The 26,314-nt window shown below is 30.4% G+C and overlaps 1 protein-coding gene across 1 annotated transcript in view; it reads left to right on the top strand.

Annotated features, from left to right (window-relative positions):
* Nucleotides 1–26,314, top strand: part of LOC143178080 (uncharacterized) — a 124,002-nt gene that overhangs the window by 69,989 nt on the left and 27,699 nt on the right. Inside the window, exons 8-9 of the mRNA XM_076376523.1 lie at nt 17,248–17,367; nt 21,174–21,445. Coding sequence (XP_076232638.1) covers nt 17,248–17,367; nt 21,174–21,445 — 392 coding nt within the window. The remainder of the gene's footprint in view (nt 1–17,247; nt 17,368–21,173; nt 21,446–26,314) is intronic.

The raw sequence follows: 26,314 nt of genomic DNA, 5'->3' as shown, positions 1-26,314 counted from the left end.
GTCATTTATTGCTTTTAAATATTTATTACTTTGTTTACATATATTTTCTTGCGGTAGCTAATTAGGTTGTGACTAAATAAATAGTCGAAATATTTAATTTAGACAAAAGATGATATTTGACGGTTGTTTCACTTTTATTGAAACTAATTTTGCTCTAAGAAAAAACAATTATTTACAATTCACAATTAAGAAAAGATAATGTTTTTTAAATTTCTGAAAGTTTATTTTCAAAAAGATTATATTGAATTAACGAAGTCATGTTCAAAAAATTATGTAAGTTTAACAAATCATGTTTTAAGTATGGGAATATGAAGAAGCTTCGAATTTTTTTCCTTTTTTTTCACAAACTGGTCGTTTCTTTGCTAGTTTATTTACATACATTCCCTTTGAGACTGCTTTAACGAGTCATCATGCATTATCACTGCATTAACCATTGAAATGCTAATGCAATCCCTCTGCCATATTTTATGCAATCTGATGTTGCTACGCAGTTATTACTTACAATTATCATTTGAATGGTGGCTCTCATAATACAATTATGAAGTCTATTTTATTTTCTGTTTTTCGTACAACTAGAAATCATTGGAACTAAATATACTAGGATTATACCTACAAGTTTAAACTCTTTAATGCATACGATTTTAAAGAAAATAAAAACCCAGGATGTACATTAATCGCAACAGTGTCAACAACTTACTAATGCGTTTTGACTTGTATAAATTTTTATTTTCATTTATTTACGTATTTACTGTTGGTTCATAGCATTGCCAACTGAATGAAAAACTTGAAATAAAATATTAAATATTAAACTGTATGTCAATGAGTAATTTCAATCTTTTGAGGTGGGTTAAAATACATATACATATCTCACCATACATAAAAAGCTAAGCAGAAGGTAGAACAGTTTTTAATCTACCTAACCTCAAAGAGTTAAGCAGCATACTTGTCTTACATCCTTATAATTACTTCTGGTGTTTAAATTGGAATAAAACCAAATTTTACGAGTAGTTGATACATATACCCTACTTATGATATCAATTATCAGCTTAAAAAAATACTATAATATCCATATATCTTTTTAAAAAATAGACGAACTATAATATTTCGAGAATTAAAAGATACTTAGAATTAACAGAATTTGTGTAAAAAATTGTAATTTTTATTTTGAAAAACCAATATTTTAATTCAATTATTGAATTTTTTCTTGTTACTGCTTAATTAACATGTTGTTCAATAACATTTTGTAGTCAGCTTGAGTTGTTAAAAACGAATAGACAATTTGTATCTCGTAAATAATTCCCCAGAGTTTCTATAAACCTTTATTTGGGATTATTGAGATGAATAAATTGAAATGCTTTGAATTATATTTCTTTGTACAGGCTATAGCATAAAGGTTTTTATATTGAAATGTAAGCTAAAAATCAAATGGAAACGGTTTTATGGAATACCCTGTGTATGATGTTAAATTGTTCGAAATTCTTGCATATATTTAATTTTATGTTTACGAAAACTCGCGATTTAGAGATTACTGCGAATGGACGAACCTTTAGAAATGTAGAAGTAATCATACTTCCATCAACCTACTTTCATTAGAAAGGTAGAAGGAATTAAACATTTACCGACTTTTCCAGTCTAAACCATAAACTAGAAAACTAACTATTGTTAAGGCAAAACAGTTTTACCTCTATAACGCAATAAACCGCAAAATAGGTAGTCCATAAAGTTTATCATTCCACTGATGACAGAGTCCAATAAAAGGATAAAAGCACCTCAGGAACCTGTTATTTCATTCTCTCCGAATATTCCTTCAGAAACCACGCAAAACTTGAACGTGCGATTAGTCACACATCTCTCATCATAAACAGGCTTTCTGACTATTTCAGTATTCAATCGAGTAAAAGTTATAAATAAATTTTCATCGAATTAGGTAACGATCAACCGCCTCAGCTCCATGTAATTGAAGAAAACGAAACAGCTGCATTTCTGAATTTATTTTCTGAGGAAATGATTGTACACAGCGGAAAGAAAGAGGATAAAAGATGCAACGAACTTTAGAGTCAGAGGTGTCTTTAACAGAAATCCCTTGTTGTACTCGTCAGTTAAGAACCAGAGGTTCTCTGATATTACTAGACACTAAAAATAACAAAGTTAACTACAAATAAACTTTCGAAATTATATTTTGGAGCTGTCATGAGAAACATTTTTTCTGTGCAAAGTACAAGGATTTCTATTACAAATTTCTATTACCCAGGTGTATTTAAATAATATCGCATTTATAATCCGTGTTTACCTTTATGGACCAAAATCTGAGCAAGATATTTTTTATCTTTGGATAGTTTTTTAAATATTCAACACATAAGAATGAGATAAGTATTTTACTGTGATATAACTCGAAATGTCTGGTCTATTCCCGCATTGCAGTAAAAATACGTTAAAGTTGCTATGTATAGCACGATTTTAAGACAGAAACTAAGTTCCTCGAGCATATCAGTGAGACAGTAAATATACATAGTACATTGAACTAGGTGGTTGCATTCCAGGATTGAATGACATTTCCTTCAGTAAAAGTAATAAAAAACATTTTATAAAGATTAAAAGTTCCATTAACTTTCCCTTATTCATGGTTTCAACGATCACTTAATTAAGTCCTACATATAATGTACATAACCCCTATAGAAAACAATGTGCATACATAGATGTACATTCTGTGTGTCAATGACTACAATACGCTACGTATTCATACAAAATCAGGGCTTCCCATAATCTCTCCTTAAGTAGAATGATGCATTCAGATCATTCACGCTTTTTGTGAGCACGACTGCTCTTGAACACATGACTCTCATTAAGGGATACCAGGCGAGCAGGACTTTCTGACGTCACTACAATTAGAATAGGAGTGGGGAAGGATACCGTTCAACTTTATTGGATCACCACGCTCCTCCACTCCTGCTTGTGTTATAATGACGTCAGAGAATTCTGCTCGTCTGGCAACCCATAATACATTACAACAAATCTAGTTTTGTCAGTGAGTCGAGATGAGAAGCGATAAGACGAGTGACGTTAAAGTAGGATAACTGAGTTACGACTACAAAGAATGAAGCCCCCATTTCGACGGATGACTTCCCTCTCCCATTTTGACAGATGGTCTACTGCGCCACCAGCAAAGCTAGATTTGTTGTACTGTAACTCAGCTATCTTTATTTAACGTCATTCGCCTCATCGTCTCGCTTCATCAGTGTGCGTAATTTACTTGCAAAGCTGATTTGCTGTACCGTCAAGGACCCAACTGCTGATCAGAACCCAATTCCTAATGAGTTTAGTATTTACATACATATATGAAATTTATTTTGATAAGAATTTGATCTAAAAAATTAGTAAATAGTTACCTGCTTTGATATTTGTACGTAAAAGAGCTGGTAATGAGACATAGTTTAAGTAATCAGCTATTGCTCCCTGCATGTGTTTTACTTTAAGAACTAAATTATGATTTAACTATTACTATTTTCGCACTTCTTTCAGTAATAAATTGAAGACAACACATAAAGTACTTATAACAAAAATTTTCTGGATTTAGTTACTTTTTTCGTGAATACATTAGGAAAACTATGCTTCTTACTCTTAAGTGATCAGGAACTGAGTCCTCGACGGTACTATCTACATAGGCTCGAGCACATAGACCTAAACAAGTATGACGAACTTCCTCGCAGGCCGCGTGAAACCTGCTCTAAGTAGCCTGTGGTCTCCCAGCATCAGCATCTTTCCTGTAGAGTAGCAATAGACGTTTAGCGAATCGCGCGCCGCAAGTATGTATAGTCAACGGTGGGATATAGCAATTCCAGTAAAATAGCAGGCTATTGGTCCTTCACAGTTTTAACAATTGGTGTTACAGTGACCAAATGGAGACCCAGGTACGAACCAACGTATTTTTCCTGATTCCTGCCAATTCGGGGCACCAAAAGTAGCAAAGAAATCAAATAAGTATTAACTCTATAAGATTCATTATTCAAGAATGTAACATTATCAGTACAGTATTAATAATTAATTAAATATTCTAAATAGTAAAGGAAGTAACGCAGAAAAAAGTTTGACATTTCAGTTAAGTAGATGTTAAATGATGAGTTTTATCAATTTTTACATAATTAGATACTACGTAATTAATCGACAGCACTGTATTGATGATAACGTCTTCTCTGTAATTCCTGGGACTAGGAATTGGAAGGAATCAAGAGAAAATACGTTGGTACGTACCTGGGTCCCTGGTTTATCACCATAACGCCGATTGTCAGAAGTATGGAAGACCAATATTCTATTGTTTTACTAGATCGCTATATCCCATCATCACCTATAATCTATACTGTTCGTCTACGAGAAGAAGGTTAGACAAAAGACTGTGGGTCTGATTGGCGTGTAGATTCCCACTCCAGTTCAGGAATCCTATACATCCACGTGCCATCACGTACATATAAATTGTTGGTATTGGCTGAAAGGTGTATCGAAAATCGACAACAAATCGTTGTCAACAGCGAGACTAAAGAATACCCTTTAGACCCATGTGCCGTTTCGCTAACATTTTTATCGTAGACGGACAGTAGCGATAAAGTTTCTCAGAGGAAGCAAGTAATAATAAATATGATTTTGAGACATATTGTGCCACAGAAATAATACTGCCATCTATGTCGTGGCGTGGTAGTTTGTAAGACATGAAACTTAACACATTAATAATTAAACACTCAAAAGGAATTCAGGCATATTTGCTACCAACCGTGTTCACAAATAATGAAAGAGATTTGGATCCAACACATAGTTAAAACGGGGGTGACTAATTTCTCCACCAAAATCCACAGAAGCTTACTATAAATAAATTATTGGCTAATTTTCCAATTATCAGTTTCTCGTCTCACTTGCATCTAAAAAAATTCACCACGGTTGCTTTGTTTTTTCTCTCATTTTTGTGTCTCATATTCAGTATCGGTTCCTAAAGATGAATAGTGAAAGTGGATGCAACAAAATAATCCCTATGTCACTGGGGCTAAGTCCTGTTGGGGTGAATTGGGTGTCGTCTCTTCGATTTTAATCTAACCCAGAGCAAAAACTCTTTCAGCCAAAAAAGTTAAGTGAAATCTTCCGAACCTATTCCAATAATGCTAGTATAGGATGAGGGTTAATTTATTCTCATTCAGAAGCTTGACTGTAGTGGATGTTCGAGAGTGGATACTCATTGTGGTTTCTTTAACCCTTTCGTTACATTGGACGAGATACCTTACTAACCGCGATGTCGTTTGTGCAACACTACAGACGATATCTCGCGTCACAATTTCTGTTTTGCAGTGTCATAGATGAGGTATCTCGTGTCGCAATTTCTGGTTTGTATTGTTATGGACGAAATATTCTGCATCATAATTTCTGTTTTGCAATGCTATGGATAAGATATTTTATGTATTCTATATTAGGAGACGAAATTTTAGAGATAGGCACAAAATATTTTGTTCGTAACACCAAAAAACAGAAATTGCAACACGAAATATCTCATCCATAGTGTTGATCAAGCGACATTCTGGTGACGAGATATTTCGCCCTCTGTAACGAAAGGGTTAATAGGAATTAAGTTACATTGAAAAGGAGTGGAGTCCTATGTGCTTCCCTCTCAGGCTCAATGTCTTTATATCGTGTCGCGTCGCCTTAAAAACCAGCTTTCCAACACTGCTTAGTCAGCACGGAGATAATAGCTCTTTTATGTCTGAACGAAAGAAGAAAATGGGGGAAGGAGCCACAACTGCTTTGTGAGTCGCCAGTTCGTTACCCATCTATGTTGCAGTCCGAAATTAGCTGAGCCTGCTAATACTGCTTACGGCTAATACATGTATTCAGCTTCAGCAGTATTAACAACCTCAGCTAATTTTGGGCTACATCCCTACTATGACTATATGTTTGAGTTCGACTACAATGTGTTTCAGAAGAAGTCCCTTGGAAAGCATTGCCCCTAATCCTCAAATCTGATTCACCATAAAATCCCATTCTTTTGATAAAAAGAAAATGTAAACTTAATGATATTTTCGTACTCAGTTCAAGTTTAAGTTCAAGTACGATAATTGAAAGCTACTTTTTGGTAGTCACATCTTGCTTGCTTTCAATCCTAATTTGCATTCGTGACTTACAACATTTATAGAAATACTATGTGAAAAATGGTTTCATTTACCATTACTAGATGTATATTACTATCTAGTTAGAATATTTATTATAAATACATTTTCCTTCTATTAGATCTATGATAAAAAACAGGACAAAAAGAAACGGTTTTATTTTGTACTACTTCAAACGTGTTTCAAAGTATATGAATAATTTTTCAAATTTTAAATGCATATCATATGACTAAAGTAATTACGATTTTTTTTATGACACATAAGTACGAACTTCGTTTCCTTAACAATATCTATTACACATAGTACCAATCATATTGTTTGTAAAAAATTATAATGTTCTTTAATTTTGCATTCCTTCATTCATATCGTGCATTTTCGTATTATAGGTACAAGTAAATTATAAATCTTTTAATAATCATCCACCTATTAATACTCACTATTTATAGCATTCATAACTGCGGGAAAAATCAATTTTTATACCATTTTTCATCAGTGATTTCATTATATGTTTAAATATAATTTTTTAAGGGAATATTCTGTTACACATTCCATTTATGTATACACATTTTTCTTCAACTACCATGTCCCTTTTATAATGGTTGGCATATTTACCCTACAGATCACGAAAAATGAACTAAGATGACTGTTTATTTTATGTTTATTTTACGTTTAAAGAATAGTGATAATAAAAATAAAAAATTTGAGAAAAAAGCGACTTGTTGAACCTAAATACATAGTTAATTTTATTCTGATGATTTTTTTGTAATAAAGAAAGAATGTACAAAATGTCACATTTCTTCTTCGTCACAAGATAAAGGAATACTTTTTTAATATACAGCAATAATTTGAAGTCAATCTTTCAAATTCTTTCGTTCTTTTCACATCATGTCAACCAGAGAAAAATGGCGGTTGAAGTAAATCACGCGGCGGAATGCGTAATAGAATCTTCTCTGAAAACATAACTATTTAAATCTATAACAAAAACATAACAAAAGACTAAATAATTTACTTGGTACTCTCATTAATAAACATTTTTGAAGAAATCGATTTTTTAACAAAAAAATATTGCACCTTTAATTTAATTTACGATATTCATTTTGCTACACAAACCTGTTTTTTAAATAATTTGGACAATAGTAACCGCACAGAATAAACAATTTATGAACCTCCTATATCTACATTACAAATTTTCATTGTAAACACATTTATGCTCACAAATAATAAGTGCTTACATTTTTAAAGAAAATAGAAACCACATGAAATAATGCATAATACAAACTCCCCATTATATCAAATTATTCATTTTAATATCTACTACATTTCTGTTAATTAAAACAGCGCTTATTCGAATGATATTAATTGAAACTCGAAAACATTATCGAACTGAAATGATTCGATGCAAGTGAACTTATAACGTGAAAAATATAGATATAGTATAATATATGTAGGTGTGAAAATTATATGACATAATCACGTTAAGTCGTCTCAGAAAGTGGAAGCGGTCGGTAATTGATAGAGGCGCAATATGAACAAATTTTTACTTTACACCAGTGCCTAAGTCACTTCAAGTGTTCGTGTGTGTCAGTGAATCGCACTTGAATGTTGCAAGTAGCACTCTTAAAAATGCTTCTTACATTCGTGCTTCGCAACCACCTTTCCTTCTTTGTAATTCACAATTTTCAATACTCGATACTTTTCCACTCTCTTCTTGCTATCTTCTTACTGCTTTATCATACTTGTCTGTCAGTGAAAATAATTCTAATAAGCTAAATTCAGCGTAGATTAGAATGAAAATTCTGTGAAATATATTTTAATAAAAAATATTATACTTGAATAATTTAAATTTTTTTAAATAAAACAATCTACATATATTATTATACTACACATGTCAATCAACTAAAAATTTCTTCACTAAAAAATAGATATTACAAGGAGAGAAATCAATATTTTACTATATGTATATTTAACAAAGTTTCACATTAGTTTTCTTTATAAGATAGTAATACTTTCAGTACTAGTTTCAATTAAGATTGTAAACTTCCAAAATTTTCCAAAAGTTTCAATTAAGGTTGTAAAGTTCCAAAATTGTAAATAGTAAGCAAAAAAAATAGCAAACTGAATATTTCTAGGTAACAACTCGAAATAAATAAAATAAATTCTGATTTTGTAATGCAACCTGCAATGATTAATTATCTTATTACAATAGTCTAATATTTTATAAGTTTTTAAAATCAAAACAGGAAAGCTCATTCTTATAAACACCAAAAATGGTAAGCATAACTTACAAAAATCAAAGTTATTCCACACATAACGTATCTCAGGGACCACAGAATAAGTTTTCTGACCTTTTCAGCGGGATCATGAATCTGCTAGAGACAAGAAAGCCGCACGTTGACGTCAAGATGTAGACATATGAGAAATCAATGGTGTGTAATCCTTTAGCGAGTAAAACCGATTAATTGAATTCCATGACGTAAACTACGTGTGAAAGAATATACAGGACGTAGCAAATATAGGGGAGAGGTAGCATGAATGAGACACGTATTGAATAGAACATAATTATCTCAAAAATGGTGAATCTTTCCATGACGAAATACCGTTTACTTTAAAGCTACAATATGACATATTCAACTATATTTAATTTGAAGCTGTTACCAGTTCACAGAACAATGACAGACGATTAGCTTTCCTCGTGCTTCAAAAAAGCTTTTCCTATTTTGATCAGATATTTCTGGGGAGCTTAAACGAAACACAAATAGTTCCATGAAAAAATTAGCCAAAGTATAAACTATCGCAATAATCGGAAAACTTCATAGTTTTGCAATAATAAAACAAAAAGAATAGATACTTGGAGGAAATGAACGATATACATACATAAGAGCAGAAGTTTGTACCGCATAATTAATAACATAGCAGTTGATGCAACATTAAGTCTTAATTAAAAAAGAAGAAAAGGTTTGTGCCATACTAAAATTAGGAAAAAGTAAATTAAGGAAACATTGGGTGCTCACTATAAATAGTAGGTACACATTTACTACAAGGGGCATTTTATATATTTTTTTTTAATTTCAATTTAGATTGTAATTGATATGTAGCTATATGACTACGTAGGAGAAAAAAGAGATAAAAATCATCCAAATCGAAGAGAAAACGCCTTCTCGACAAATTCATCGATAATTGTCCACTATAGTTGCAGATACACTGTCTATTTATGAGACCATATCTGCTTTTCAAAACATGTGCACACCATATTAGATAGCTGAAAGGTCCAAATTGACAACATATTTCCATGTCTATCTCTCATCAATATGCACAATTTTACTCTCTGTACCGAAGTCGTACCGTTAACTGTCACACACTATTGCTGCAGAACAGGGGCGGGTGAAACAAACATTTTATATTCCATTTGAGCTTCCCTACTGCCTCTCAACATATGGAAGCACATAATGGGTGATCAAATTATTATGAATACTTCGAAATTACCACTTATTTGAAATTTCAACAAGAATAGAACTGAAATTACGTTTTAAATGATACCCTCTTTATTGCGAAATATATTGTTATGTGCTCAGTAACATGTGACGATGACTGTAAAGCTTCTACCATTTTGTTGAAGGTATGTACTAGAATGAAAAAGGATTGTATTATTGGTACGATGTTATGGTCTATAAAAAATACGATCGAAATGTTTTAACTAGCAAAATTGTTCCTTCCTAATCACATTTTTTATAGACCGTAACATCGCGCCAATAACACAATCTTTTTTCGTTGAAGGTATAACGATCAAGATCAAATATTGTTTATGTACTAGAATTTTGTCACGTCATCTTTTGCCCCTCGAATTGTACTGTTAGAATAAATAATAAACGAGAGAAATAAAAATTAACAGAAACACACTTATGAATCAACAATATCAAGTCACATTTGCAAATGTCCAACGAGAAAGTAAAATGGTAACTCGTCACAAATATGGCTCTCACTATACACTGATTAAACAGAGAAGTCGAAACCGCGCAGGATTAACCGTAGATTTAATGATAGTTCAATCTTATTGGTTGGATTAGGCATGCTTTACTATTCCTTCATTGTGAGCACGAAACAGTGGTAGCTGGAGTGTTTGTGTGCATAATGCATAAATATTACCCCAACATGAGGCACTTTATCGAGAATTGAAGACTGAATACTATAAGGCACATATTGAGCATCCCTGAATCCTTATATGTACTGCTCTTTACAAGTTTTGCCAAGGTAGAATCTTCTCGCAAATAACAATTAAGAGGATATTGATTCTCATATTTTAAGCTTGTGCGTAAGATAAATGTTTCAGTAGCCGACCATGTCCTAGTGCTTGAACACTAATACGAAATTTCTTTAATTTTAAACTTAAATTTTTGTGTATCTACTAACAAATAAAAAATAGTACATTGAGGTTATCCATATACTGGAACATCTTAATCATTCAGGTATTAGGATATTTACATTACGTCGACACTAAATTATATGGATTGCGCAAATTTCACAAGATACAAGAAAATAGATAAGCAGCATAGTGGACTCCTCTTATTGATCAGAACTCGTATTATACTAATTCTCTTATTTGCTGTCTTGTGCAATTAATAATAAGCAAATGTATCCGATTTACTTCGTTTAATTATGTAGAGTGCTACAGAGTCAAAATTCATTTCTGTTTTTTCAAAATTTCAGACGTTTGTCTTTACGAGTAGCTTCCAGTAGCATCTAAGTCATTAGAGCAATAAAAAATAATAGAGATATATTTTTTGCTACTTTTTCACATATTTTGTACAAGCTGTTTCCATATAAATCTTACATATATTTAACAATTAGGATAAATTATACTTTTCTACCTGCTCAGAAAAATTTTTATGAAAAATTTCAATATCATACGAATAATTAATACAATATACTCCAGTTTAGTGTAATACTTTCAGTCATTTATCTTCCAAATAGTTTGTAATTTGAAAAAATATTTTATTATCAGAATAAATTTTATCGTTAGACATTTCTTTCAATAACGAATAGTTGGAAAGGTAATCGTGTAAAAAAATTAATGGAGCAACCTGAACACATGAAACATTATTTTGCGAAAATACTAATCCAGCTGTTAACCTTAAATCATGAAATACCCATAGAAATATGGTTATAAATACAGAAAATTGTTTCTCATAAAAGTATCTCAAACTTTTCTACATCTTGTATCATTACAAAGTTATATTTAAAAACCTAAAACGCCCGAAAATGTTAATGGTTGATTTTGACTCTGCAAACTAGATTTCCACCGAAAACAATGTCTCCTGTTTACTGCATCATGCTCTACACTCTTACAGAGTTTCGCTAAAATAAAAATTTCTGGATTCAGGTATCTTTCTTATACATAAACTGCATGAACAAAATGTATGGGTGAAATTAAAGAGTTGCGACTGAAATGTACCAATTACTTTGCAATCCATTCACATTAATCCCCCTGCTAATTCACACGTGCATTTGTCTTACTTAGAAATCTCTCAGTCCGCTTGTATTCACTTCAATACGTTTTAACGCAATCGCTTCTGCAAGTAACGTGCACACTTAGCAAACGTTTTCATTCACGGAAAGCGTAACACAGTCGCGTCTAGAAATCAGTACAAATTTACGTAAATCTAATGCACCGTACACGTTCACGTTTTTATAGTATGATCACATTACGAAGTAACAGATGTTTAGCTTACACACTTTAAACGCTACTCAGGCTTTTTCAGGTTGAAGAATTGTTATGTCAACTGAAGCATTTTTTACGTTAAGATTATTATGCAAGCAAAATGAACTGCTTATTCATAATTACTTCCTATATCATTTTTTATATCTTAGGTAGAATGATGGAAGGCATCGATGAATAGTGATTAATTGTAAGAAAAAGTTATCATAATTTTGTGTAAGCTATTGATTTTGTTTGCTTGTTAGTATACATATACGGGGTTTTCGATGGCAGATATCAGAAATTTTAAGGGGAGATTCTAAATACTAAAATAAGACAAAAATGAAGATAGACAAAATTACGTTTCAGAGTTACTAATTGTAGAGAAGCGTGAAATGTGTCTGAGTCGGTACTTATTCTACTGATTTCGCTGTGTCTGACGTGACTTCTGCATGTTGCCAGTAGAATAAATTCCAAGTCAGACACATTGCGCGCGGATTTTAAACAAACTTACAACAATTAATAACTCTGAAAAAAAGCTCCAGACATAATTTCGTCATTCTTGATCCTATTGTCCTATTTTACCATGTAGAATCATTTCTTAACACTTCTGACTCGTATTGTCGAACACCCTATATTTATCATATTCCGTAGATAGGATGGAAATTTCAAGTTCCACAGCCTTCCTTGAAACCAAGGAAGTATATCGAATTCACAACTCTGATTTTACGCTTCACTAGATCTCAGCGTCCAACGTTCGAAAACAGAGAACTAAAAAGTAAGGATAAGAACAGTTACCAAAAAGTAAAAATTATTGAGCTCTGCATTTCATATTAGATCCCTACGAAAGTGACGCCAGTCGATTCTTTGTGTTTTCCGACGAAAACTGATACCAGGCACAATTATTCTTACCTGCTCATTCAAGTTTCTTCTCAGAATAATAATACAAATATTATTTTATTGCATATCACTTTCAAATATCAACATTCTTCATCATAATCCATGAACTATTCTCCTGATATGCAATAGATTAAAATTGAAATAAAATTAATAAATTCTTTAATCTTACATTGAATATCAACAGTTAAGTTTAATCTATTGAAACATAACAAGTGACTAGTTTTTTTAAATAAAATATTCAATTGTACGATGATATCCCCTTTAAGACGTTGATTGCCAAGTTATGTTCACTAAAAACTCCAACTGATTCCAACTTTGAAAAAAAGATTACTTTTCGTTTATTTTTGTATTTATTCTAGATTGTCATCCTTCTTCTAGGTAGCTGACGCTACAATTTTTTGTTAATACCATTCACGATGAGTGACGTAGCAATCAACTTTTAAAACGCTGTGGGTCCATTATTCCATTTCAAAAATTACTTTGTATAAAGTGATGTATAATGCAAAAATTATTCGTTTCGGAACATGTAGGTATATAAACATTTTTTATTTCTTCTACCTGTAAAAATGTTCCACATTTTTTTTAACACCCTACGTATTACACAAAACATTATTTAAAAAATATTGGAATTGCATACGACGAAATTGATTTGAAGAATTTCAATCAAGCTTCGTTAAAAATAACTCAACGTACAGTGTCGTGTTTAGAGTTATTTTCACAATGAAAGCATAAACAATCGATTAATATCACTTTTATCAAGATCTAATAAGAAGTATAGAAGTTGACAATTTTAATCCTTAATAGCGACTGCTGTCCTTGTTTTATATGGCCTTAATATTTTCAAACGTCGAACGCTTGATCGCAAAAGTGCATGTGTACTTAATTGTGTATTAGATGAACCAAAAATGATGATTAGAATGACGTCATCTCAACCGAACCGAAGCTAGACTTTTCAACATATGTATACTGTACTTCTAAAAAAATTGTAATATTATTAGTATTATTTTATTTAAATTAACGTAGGTATATATGAAGAATCACTTATCAGATAAAATTATTTTCCATAATGAAAAAATAATAGATAATCTATGTATATGAATGAGAAACGGAAAGTTTCTGAAAAATTTGATCTTTTACTTGATACGCTATTTATTTTTTCTATGCATTCGTAAAATTATACTTATTGTAAAACAATATGTTGCCTCATTAATTGATATTGTGTTCTTATTTATATCATAGACTTCATAATCTTATTATGAATGAGTAAAATAGACTATCGTTTGTTTCTCTTGAAAAACATTATAATATTTTCCATTCTCGTCTTAATTTTTTTAATATTGATATTTACTCACTAAATACTTAAAAGAATATATTTTCTTATGAAGTTTATTATTATACTTTTATCTAAGTCGAAAATACTATTACGCATGTATTAATGCGTTTTTCAAGTTAAAAAAGAGAAGAGTTCAAGTTCATCGAGGTGTAAGCGATTCATATTACAATATTAGAAATTAATTTTAAGAATTGATACAGGTAGATTTGTGATATTTTAAGAGTCAACTTGGCCTAACGTTATACTTCAAATACTCACCAAAAATAGTCACATTTCTTCGTTAAGAAATATCAGTTACGTATTACCCCATGTTATAAATGAAGTTGTGCGACTATTCAATATATTAATATTATAGGTTTATTAGGTACGACATATGTATGTAATCGCACAATTTTTAACGACTTACAATAACGTGACAAAAGAAGAATATCCTGAAATATTAATCTTTATCTTAATCTTTTAATTTATATGTAAGAAATTATTTTTAATAACAGAATTTTTGTTTCTAAACGTTGTCCAATAGATTGATCTAAATGTTAATTGTATTATTTCTCTAATTTCTTCTTCTCTTTCGTTGCTAATAATCAATAATAGCTGATGTGATATGAAAAGGAGGACATATTATTTTTTATATACAAAACTTAATACATGTTTAAAGTAAGAAATAGTCGATGATGTAAATTTTAACGCATATTCTTATCAACACAGTACTTGGTAGATTTGTAAATTGAATAGAAATTTTGTTTTCTATTTTCTGTTAATGTTCTTCTAGACTGATTTTTGACTATTATTTTTAATAAGTTTTAAACTGTATAAGTATTCTATATCAATATAGCAACGAATATCTATGTATTTACTTTATGTGAGTGGCAACTAATAATTAACAGCAACTAACAATAAGAATTCAAGAAATAAAGTCGAAGTAAAATTTTGACACTCGAAATATTCTAATGTCTACTTTACTTTGAATATTATATACATTTTCATATACTATACATATACATTTTGTAATTTTTTATATATTTAAACTTAGATGTATAGGTTGTTTCATATAACTGGGATTTAAAGACAAAGACAAAATTAAATGAATCAGTAATAATACCTTTATGCATTTCTGTACATATTTACGTTTCAAAAGTGTACCTGCACTTTTTTTTTTAATTAGTACTTTATACTTTCCCATAGACTAATAGATGTACCTATTTTCTCATCCCCTAGAAAAAAATATTGAAAAACTTATGTTGTGAAACTATAATAAATGTTCAAATAATCATCATGAACATTTCTCCATTTTTTATTTTATATTATCTAAAACATAACTTAAGTCTTCTGCTGTAATTTTAGACATATCTAGCGAACCATGGTGAAACATAAAATTGAAATAATTTTTAAACTAATAGTGCAAAAACATAAGTACTTTAATAATTTTTTTGGAGGATCGAAAAGTACATTGAAGTTCATAGGACAATATAGAGTGTAATTTAAAAAAGAAACGTACAGTTGCATTTTAGTAATGCATCGATGCACAAAAGGCATAAAGTTAATATCAACATATACATCATTCTGTGCTACTTAATTTTTTTCTTTATTATTTTGTTAACTTGTCGGTTAATCGTTCTCTCATAGATTTGAATGACATCCTTTTAATGAATTTATTATGATTTATAAACAATAAAAAAAATGTTGTACCTGAGAACCAAACTAACTAAAGACCATTATTTCAAAATTAAATTTTATACAGCATCTTATTTCTTTTTCTTAATTTTATTAGATATCTAATAAATTTGATTAAACTAATAGGAATCTAATAAAATTATATGTACAAGTTACAAGTCTTTACTTATAAGTTTCTATATACTTTACTTATAAATCTTTATTTAATTCTATAGACTACTTCAAGTGCGAGTACTATGCTAGTATGCGAAGAAATAGGTCACCGCGTTTGTTTTTCTGCTTTCCCCTGAAAAATCACAGAAAGCACTTGGCTCAGGTTGGTCCTCAGCTACAGAATGATAAAACAGAACGGTCGAACTGCAGTGACCTGAAAAAATGTGAAATATCGTCGACATTAGCATTAATGAATGTGCACCGCGAAGAGGTTGTCGATCTGATTTTGCACATCTTGTGTATCAGTATAACATCGTATTAAGACCATCGTTGCTACTGTTGTGCAACTAAACTTGAAACTTTGCAATTTGGTCAGATAAAATGTCAATCTTTTGAAGTCGAGTTTAAATTGTAACTTCTTTGCTACCATATTTGGAAATATTTTGACGAATATTTGTATATTACCAATGTATATTACCATGAAGACAAAAGTAATTAACGAATATATCTGCATTTCCCACAAAAGTTTGAAAAAAATGTAACAAAAATCAATTATTACTATCGAGATCAATGAAATTGAATTGGTGAGTTGTAATGTAGAACATTATAAGCTCAAGAATCATATTTTGAGATATTTAATCCCAAGGCATGTATCTCAGAGCCAGAATGTATTAATATTAAGTCCATTTGTTTTCTTTGTGACTTAATATACTGTGACTCTGCGATCCAAATATAGTTCTGAGATTATTTGTAAATGGATAATTTTCGACTTGTACTCTTCTTCAACTCGCTGATTCAATTGCTAATTCAAGTCACATAAAACATTCTATGTTAAGTATATTACTGTATACTTATTTATTCAAAATGAATAACTTCTTTATAATCTTTTCTTTGTTACTAGAACAGAAACGAATACAATTATTATCCTTACTTATAACCTTCTTTGTCACGTTAATTCGTGTAAACATATAGAATATGTACATGTGTATATTTCAGCATGTAGCGTGCCCTTACGTTGTCAATGTGCCTCTGTGACAAAACTGTTTCTTCAAAATTTGTCTTACACTTACATAGTTTAGCACCTAATAACGAAACATGTTCTACACAAAACTTCTATTGAAAACTAATTACATCATAATTAGGAAATATGTGTTTCTTGAGGTACGCACTGCAGTCTTGTATTTCTATAACACCATAGCAACATGAGCCTATTTTTGGTGGGTACGAGTACCAAATTTTTCTCTTCCGGTATACTTGGTCAAAAATTCTAGCTCGAAGGAAGCTACGTTTAAAGGCCATTTCAATGGAAATTGATCGTGAGTAAGGTGATCTAATTGCGTTGCCGCATTTTCCAGCATCTGCACAGGTCGAACCATCACGTAGACTCCTCGGATAGCGGAGGCGGCTTAGGATGGCTAAGAACCTCGAGGCCGCGAGTGAATAGTGCCATCGACGTGGCTGGCTTCCTATCCCAGGTACGTAATCGAATAAAACGAGACAGCAACAACTCGACCAATTTTGTCGTAGCGAATTAACCGTTCCCTTGATCTGCGACCTTGAAACTTTCGATCGAACCTTGACTTCCTATCAACCTGCCCGTCAATTCGCAGTCACGACAATGAAATAAGAAACCAATTGTCTGGGAGGTGATGAAATTTGAATCATATGTAACAAATTGTAACCGTTAAAGCCCAGTTCACTTTCATTTTCCAACTGATCTTGCAACGAGTGGTATCAATACAGACTTCAGGAACTGTGATTCTTTGAAACAGTTACAACTGAGTCGCTCGATTGTCAAATCGATTAATTCCAAAATACAAAAATATTTAGGTATATTTATTTTATGTATAAGAAGTTAAGCATCAATCAAGTGTTCTGCCCTTAAAATTTTTATAAATTCAGACAGTCAAATTAATCATTTAGGCCTGTGGATGGCTCAATTGTGGATACAGTTGTATCTTCGAATGGAATAGTATTACATCGTATTTTACTACAAATTTTTATTTTCAAAGTAGTTTCTTTTACAATCACTTTTATCAAGGGTATAATGGAGGATAATATAACTGTTTTTAATATTATTTTAAATACATTTATACTTTTAATATTAATTTAGAAGCAGGTCCTGTTTGCTCTTTTAATTTAGTTAAAACAATTTTTCCATAAAACTTTTTCGGTATACAAAATTTGAAGTACAGTTACTTACTATCTTGTAAAGAAGGTAGCTTCTTCATTATCCACTTACACTCTACATATAATACTACTCATTATCTTATGATTTCACAGCGTGACAAGGTCGAGTAGGTGAAAAAGGTTCTGAGAAACTTATGTCCAAAAATGCTTTACTAAAAAGTTATAAACGTTCAAAGATTTTTATCAATTATGATAACAATTGAAGCGTTCTTGTGGCAAGTAGTATAAGTACCAACATTTTTCAATTTTGGCAGAAATGTTCGAAAATTTCTTTCTTCCGCAAGAATGAAGTCTTCCATTCGTCGAACTAATCGATTGTCCAATTCTTTTGTATATTGCTACTGTATTGAAAATAGTACCTAATAAACGCATTTCGAAAATACTCCTAAAACTGGTCTTCTACTATAAGAACAATCTTTCCCATAAATCTTTGAAAGTTTATAAGATGACAATAAAGTATTTTTGGGTGCATATAAGTTTAAATGAACTTATAGTTTAGTTTTGTTCCTTCCAGACAACCTGTATAGATATGACACTTATCATAAGAAAATTATGTGTTTTATAACTGATCAGTTAACTATGGATTTTTATGTAAATTCAAATTTTCAAAAATACTCCTAAAGTAATGGAAACTAAGTACGTGCACTTTATAGTAATAAATTTGTACATTTTTGAAAATTATGTTCATTCTGTATTTTTTTACATATGTAAATTTTCTATACATGCAAAAACATCAGCAATCTACTGATAACATTTCTGTTCATGTTATGATCAGTGAATAATAGTTCTGAGACATCCATGAATACCTCTATAAGAACATCCCACACAAACTTATAGATTATAGGATGAATAATATAACGTAAATATTCTTCACAATTCTATAGTTCCTACTGTTCACTAAACATATTAATCAAATTTATACAAATTTTATGAACATTATGCACTTAGAGAGGAGAATAAGTACAAAAGTATGTACCTATTCAGTAATAACATAGATTCAAATTAAAAAAATCCTAACTGATGTGAAATTTTAAGGAAATGAACAACTTGAGTAGCAAAAAAGATAAGTAACTTATTGATGGTCCATTTTTCACAGTTTTTCAGGACAGTATAAATTGATAATAATAAAAGTCACTTGTAAACTTTGCATACAATAAAATTTAGAAAGTGCTAACCTCTAATGTGACGGATATTTGAATAAGTAACGAACATGAAAGAGACCGCGCAAAACAGATACGTCAAACGTTAAAGTTCAAGGTAGTTAGAAGTGAAGTGTAGTTCACAGACTGATCGATAAGTTCGTGGTTTACTTGTAAGGAAGTCGTTGCATTCATATTCTGACAGTGTGGACGACCGTCGGTAATCGCAGACAACATTTTACAAATTGCATGTACTTATTACATAGCTGATAATGAATCATACACTTGAATACATATACGAATTCCTTGATCGCTTATGCTTATATCATAATACAGTTCTTCATTTCGTTATAAAAGCTGAACATCTATTGTTAGAAATGGGAGAGAGATATTTGAGAAAAAATTTTTGACTATCGGTCAAATTTTGTTCACAACATGCTAAAAACTTGATGAAAGCATATGATTATAATTGTCTTTCAATAATTTTCGCAAGTATTCTAGATTTTCTTTTTGCATTAATGTCGATAATAGAATTTGTAATTATGGTTTGAGAGCTGTAAAATATAAGATTATATGAGAGTGATTTTTGCAACTATATAAGACTATAGCTCTGTTCTAAATAAAGTTATACAAAAATTGTAGACGAAAATCTTGTGCTATGTAACAAATTTTATTACGCCACCATACCAATCACTTTTAAAATACCATGCCACTTGTTTAAAAAATGGAACTCTGCAATTTTTTACATAAATTCAGTTCTCGTATAATTCTGTGTATAAACAGTATAAGAGCATTAAAAATACGAATTTTGATGAGATATTTCATTTTCATTTATTTCACGAGATATTTCGAAATCTTGGGGCAAGTATTTACTTAAACATTTCACTATTATATTCTAAACGTTTCATTAAAATTCTCAATATATTGTTTAGCTGTTTAGTATTCATATTTAAACAATGAATCCTAATTCTTTTAGGTTATTTATTAAAACAAAAATTGTGAATACACTTTATATTTCAAAAACTTGTTGGAACTTCAAAATTGAGCTAATTTAAATCTGACTAGGTGTAGTTAGATATTCATTATGACATATTTTTATTGCAACTACCTACTGAATTTTTATTACAATGTTCACAGTATGCTGATTAAGTGAATGAGATGTACATACGTTTAAATGTTAAACAGCATGAACACTGTATCAGATTACTATTTACCTCTTCTTCCATATTGAAGACGATCATAGAAGATCCTAATGGAATTTTAGCAAAAATTTAACACAATTCAAATAAATTAGTCGATATTATCGAAAATTAGATTGAGCTTCTTGTAACTATTAGCGCACATAGCGCTAATGGTTAGAAATGATAAGCGTAGTATTTCCACGAAAGTGACAAAGTATTTATGAGGATTTATTTAAGAAAAAAAATCCTTTAAGAGGATTTATTTCGAAACTAGAATCTAAAATTCTGTAAAATTTCGAAATTTGAAACTATTTTATTTTAAGAGTTGAAGTCTTAATAAAATTATTGCACTAATTTTTATTGGCTATAGTTAAACACAACACAAACAAAAACATAACAATATATAAAAATATTTAGTCTTGATTCTTGTTGAAAAACACTAACATCCGAAGGTTTTCTAAAACTAATCTATTTTTTCTATCGACATTGTACAGAATGTACTAACAAACTTTTAGGGAATACCATTGATAATTACGTAATGAAATATTCTTTTCTGATATTTTTTTTAAATTTGAATGCTTTCTTCTTATCTGGATTTCAAAAATTTCGAATCACGAAGAAAATACAAAGTTTCAGATTCTGGAAACTCGAAACTGTCTTGGGTTTTAAGGTTTCGACGTTGCGAGATATTCGTGCCTAGTAAAAAGATTAAAGTGGAAAATTGATTTTACGTAGGCTTTTTCTGTAACGCAGTTCCGCTTTAACTTTCAGGAATTCTTACGGCGACACGGTTCTACGTCGAAATTGTGTCGAAAGGTTCGCAGTGCAGATAACTTGCCATTGGCAACGACGAATCGGCAACAGGATCAACGTAATTCGAAGGAGGAGGGTATCGACGGTGATAAAGAATCGTTCCTGAAGCCGACACAGGAAGAGAAATTCGAGGATTCGGAATCGAAGAGGCAGAATTGCCTGGAGGGTAGCCCGAAGGATAATCTAGAGGTCTCGTTACTCAATCCGAGTCATCAACAACAGTCTTCAAGGTAATTCCGTTTGCAGCAACTTTTCTCTCGTCGTTTAACTCTCTCAATCGCAATTTAAACGGAAAGTTTTATTAGTTTTTGTTGGGGACGTCATCAAAGCATCTCGGTCAGAAATGGCACGGTAACTAGGAAAATGAAAAGAACATTATCGCTGTTATCTTCAAAGCCCTGATATTCTCCAGTCTGCAGATCATTTTCGTTCTCTATAACTTGGGAAATAAGATATGAGTTGTTAACTTTCTTCTACGGATGCTTTCTATTAAATAATTTTATTTCTACTTTAATTTAATTTACTTCAACTGCATAGCTGTAGATGTATCTTAGTTTTTCAGAAAATTTAAATCCTGCATTTGGCAATTTATCTATTTAATTCTAACCAAAGAATTTGATTGTTTTTGTAACATTTTAATGTATATATAATATTAGAGCTAGTATCAATCGTAATAACGGTTTACCTTAGAGGTGTTAGAAACATTACACGGTACATTCGTTCAATTAACTTTTTTGTGACATCGACCGGTGCAATATATCCCTCAAGGTAAGTGAAACATAAATCTTGCCGGTTCGTACACAGCAAGATAACGAAAGAACTTTATTTGCGTTGTTTATATTTGGTTAGTATCTCTTTCTCAAAATGAAAATTTTAATTAAATTTATTTTGCCACGTTTTTTTAAAGAAAACGAACTTTATTTCTTATTTTTCAATCTTGTGAAATGTCAAATCACATCTAAATCACTTACTTCATTTTTAAAAATATTTTCCCAGTAGAATACTGGATTGTTTATTTTATAACCAAAAGTCGATATAAAAAATGAAAGTACTAAAATGTTGTTCTTATTTCTCAATATGCTGTTTATTAACGCAATTGATAAAGATTGATTTATTATATGTACTACTCTAGTTTACATTATCTTACAATATTTTGATACTATACATCTGTATACATCTGTATGTATATGTATGTATATTCGTAACCAATGGTATACTTTGTATATTTTATCTTTTCTTATGTAACTAAATCTTTATTATCATTATGAACATATGATAAAAGGTATTTCATAGATCTCGTTTGATAAAAAAAAACTAATAAATTGTTATTTATTCTTATGTATGTACATTTGTACCTCCATATCGTAATTTTGCTATTTTAGGCATTAATTTGTCTAAATTGAATCCTTAATTTCAAATACTTATTTAATTTGCCAAAATTTGTCATGTTATTACTTTGGTTTCTTAATATCTAGCTAATAAATATTCTAATTCATCATTACCAACCCCACGTTATTTTTCACAAATCAAAAATTATGTGTAAGGTAAAAACTCATTTGGTTATTTTAGAATCAAGTTTACTTACAATACTTCAGTTCTTAGCACTTGTAATTAATAGTTATGAAATAAGAAGTAAACATGCATGGGAGTGTATATGTACACATGTATACATGTGCTATGGGAAAATACTTTATATCGCACCAGTCTCCTAAATCGTGCCCTACTGATTTCGATTTCTTTGTCATTGACAAGTATAAACGACATCTAACGTTATAAATAAATGAATTGTGAAAAATAGTAGCAAACAATTTATTTAAGTTTAGTAAACAAACTTAATGCAAGCCACAAATATTTAAAATATTAGATGAGTTTGATGTAACTTTTAACTAATCGACTTCGGTTGATTATAATGTAACAATACACTTTTAATCCACAGCATTAAATGTTTCTGAAACTAAGATTATTATAGAATGTTTTATATTCAAAAATAACAAAATTGCGCTTACAGCTTCGTTCCAGAATTATTAATTAAAAATACGTCTACAGTTCACGAGTAATGTGTTCGACTTGGGACTTATTCTACTGACTTCGCTAACAAGAAATGTCACTTTAGTGTCATCATCTGATTTAGATGAAACTTGGTATACGAGTAGAGCATCGAAAAATAATAGAGACACATTTTCTTGTAGCTTCCAATATTCATGTTTTGGTGGTGAGAACCACCCCGAATGCTGGCATGGAAAATACATTTTCATAAATATCTCGAAAATTAATGCAGGCAGAAAAAAATGGTAAATATACAAAATGCGTGGTTTCTTATAAGCAATAAAATGACCTAAACAAAATTCAAGATATTTATGAAAAATTATTGTCCACCACAACTCTGGGAATAGTTTTCGCTCACCAAACAGGAATATCAGCACTCACAAAAGAATACGTATCTAATATTTTTCTATGCACTACTCCCATACCTAGTTTTATCCCAATTGGAAAATAACACTAAAGTGATGTTCCTTGTGAGTTTGACCTACTAGAGCAAGTCGGTATTGAAATACATCCTAAGTCAAATATATTTCTTGCGTATTTTAGCTGTTTTCTCAACCATTAATAACTCTGAAATGAAGTATCAAACGCATTTTCTTCATTTTTGTTTTTCGTCTTATTTTAGTGTGTAGAATCGCTCCTTAAAATTTCTGACACCTGTCGTCGGACACTCTGTGTACGTTACATTCATTGTAAAAATTAAATCAATATCGATAGTCATCAATAAGTCAAGCAAAACGTCATGAAGTAAATCGTACCACCATAAGGTGATCTAAACTGTACCTTTTAGCTGAACTTTGAAAAACGCTTATAACAGAGTATTTTCGTCTTGGAAGGAGACTAACTATGTAGTAGTACGTGTCTCAAGTGGTACGATTTCTGCATCCCTGCCGTATGTACCTAAGCGATCGATAGTCGATACCTCTGCAGCGCTCTTGAATATGAAGATCGTCTGCAAATGATTTAAGTGCACTGAAGGTGATCTGTTATTCCACATTCGTTATTCTACATTCGGAAGTTTAAAATTTTTTAACTGTTAAAAGATTCATTGTTGCCACGTATTTCGCATTTAAAATTGAACAATTCTTTTCGATCAGTTTTTATGACTTCTTAATTATTGATACTATGTGTAATATACTATGTTTAATGTATATTGATGAGCAAAAATAATCCAAACGTTTTATATTAGAAAAAGTTTTTATGTATTCGAATTTAGGAAAAAAAATAGATGAAAAATATTTCTTTTTACAAAATAAATTTAATTAATTATATTTTTTAAATGCTTCCTCTTAGAAGTAATAAGATGGCATAATCAAAACTCGAAATTTCGAAACTTTCGGTTTATTTTTCTTCATTCTGTAAATGTAAATTAAATACATTAAATAAATAGTTTATATTTTTATTAAGTGTATCTACGTATATTGCATATTGGTTCAATATTGAATAAACTAAAGTGTTCAGTTATCGACACTTTTATGGTTGTGCAACTATGTTTATTTACAATTGCAAAGTACTGTCTATAAATATTTCATATAATATTGAATTATTTTAATTTTGATAAAATATACAAGAGTTCTTATGCATTTTAATCTAGCTTTTCGATTCTTATACAAATGCAAAAATATTTCATAGATATTCTGTTTTAGCCTGAAAACAGAATAGATATTCTGTTATAAGTTTCTGTATTATAAAACAGAATAGATATTCTGTTTTTATTCAGAATAGATATTCTGTTTTTATTCAGAATAGATATTCTGTTTTATAATACAGAAATAGATATTCTGTTTTATCTTCAAATACATGATAAAAATCCAGAAATACATAAACATTACAATTTTCACTAACTGTGACATTCAAAATGCATTTTACAAATTCATAATTGTAACACTTATAAGGAACACTAAAGTCAAGTATTAAATAAAAGGTATTACCATACTCTTATTCAATTAAATACTTACAGCTGTAGTACTTCTCCGTATTAGATATAAATCTTTCGAAAATTATTCAATCTACATTTCTATACATACTTAATTCTCATTTAACATTTTGTTAACGTACTATTTAACATACTTTAGATATTAAAAATTGGAGCATACTATGTAATAGAACAGAATTTTTAGTGTCTATATTTAAAGAATCGATCAGGATTAAAATTCTGCGTAATCTTTGGAACTATTAAAAAAGAAATTAATCATTTTGTTCGTAAATCGCGTACCATCCCTTTTAACAGCATCAGTTGTGTTTTGTAACTGTATTTCCATAAGTGCACTTCTCCTTTTACGCTTCTATGAATTTGCATTACGTGGACCATCTCGAAACATAATTTTACCAGAGTTTCGTTATTCCTATTATGTCTACTAAGGGAATTTGAGCTGAAACTTCTTGTTCCCTGGTCGCTGTTACACGTCAAAACTGCAATGCTCTAGTTAGCATGGCAAAGTGACTCTCGTAAGGCGAATCGTGTTTAGATACGCGGATTACATGCATAACCACCCACACATCCTATTACATAAATTTCCTTAACGCGTCGCCTGATAAATTGAGTTTATCGACTAGAATCTAGAGAGACTTCTGCTTGGGACAAACTTTTTATTTAATAAAAATCAATTGACTACGGGGAAATTGTCTCCTTCACGATAATGTGGAAATATGAGATCAAAGAAACTGCTTTTTTACAATCCTTTGCTCAACATCAAATTTTATATTAAAACAATGTGACGTAATTGATTATGTGTACAAAAAATAGCATACCGTAGGCAAAATATTACATGAATATGTATTACAAATTATATTATAAATTTCTCATGATATATTATTGAGTAGAAATTATTTCACAGAGAAAGAAATTAAAAAATCTTCAAAAAATTTAGAAATATAAAGTAATTCGCAACTAAGTATGAGCTGTAAATAATAAAAATTAGATATTTATAAATAACTAAAGTCAAACTTATAAAAATTTGTTTCTAATGAAATATTTTATTAGTATGCATTTGTAAGTTGTAATAGTGGAATAATTCAAATTTACTTCTTTATATTAACTATTGTTCATATTAGTG

This window comes from Calliopsis andreniformis, chromosome 4 (assembly GCF_051401765.1).
Source record: "Calliopsis andreniformis isolate RMS-2024a chromosome 4, iyCalAndr_principal, whole genome shotgun sequence".
In the NCBI taxonomy this organism is placed as follows: domain Eukaryota; kingdom Metazoa; phylum Arthropoda; class Insecta; order Hymenoptera; family Andrenidae; genus Calliopsis; species Calliopsis andreniformis.
This window is presented reverse-complemented; position numbering and strand designations above follow the sequence as displayed.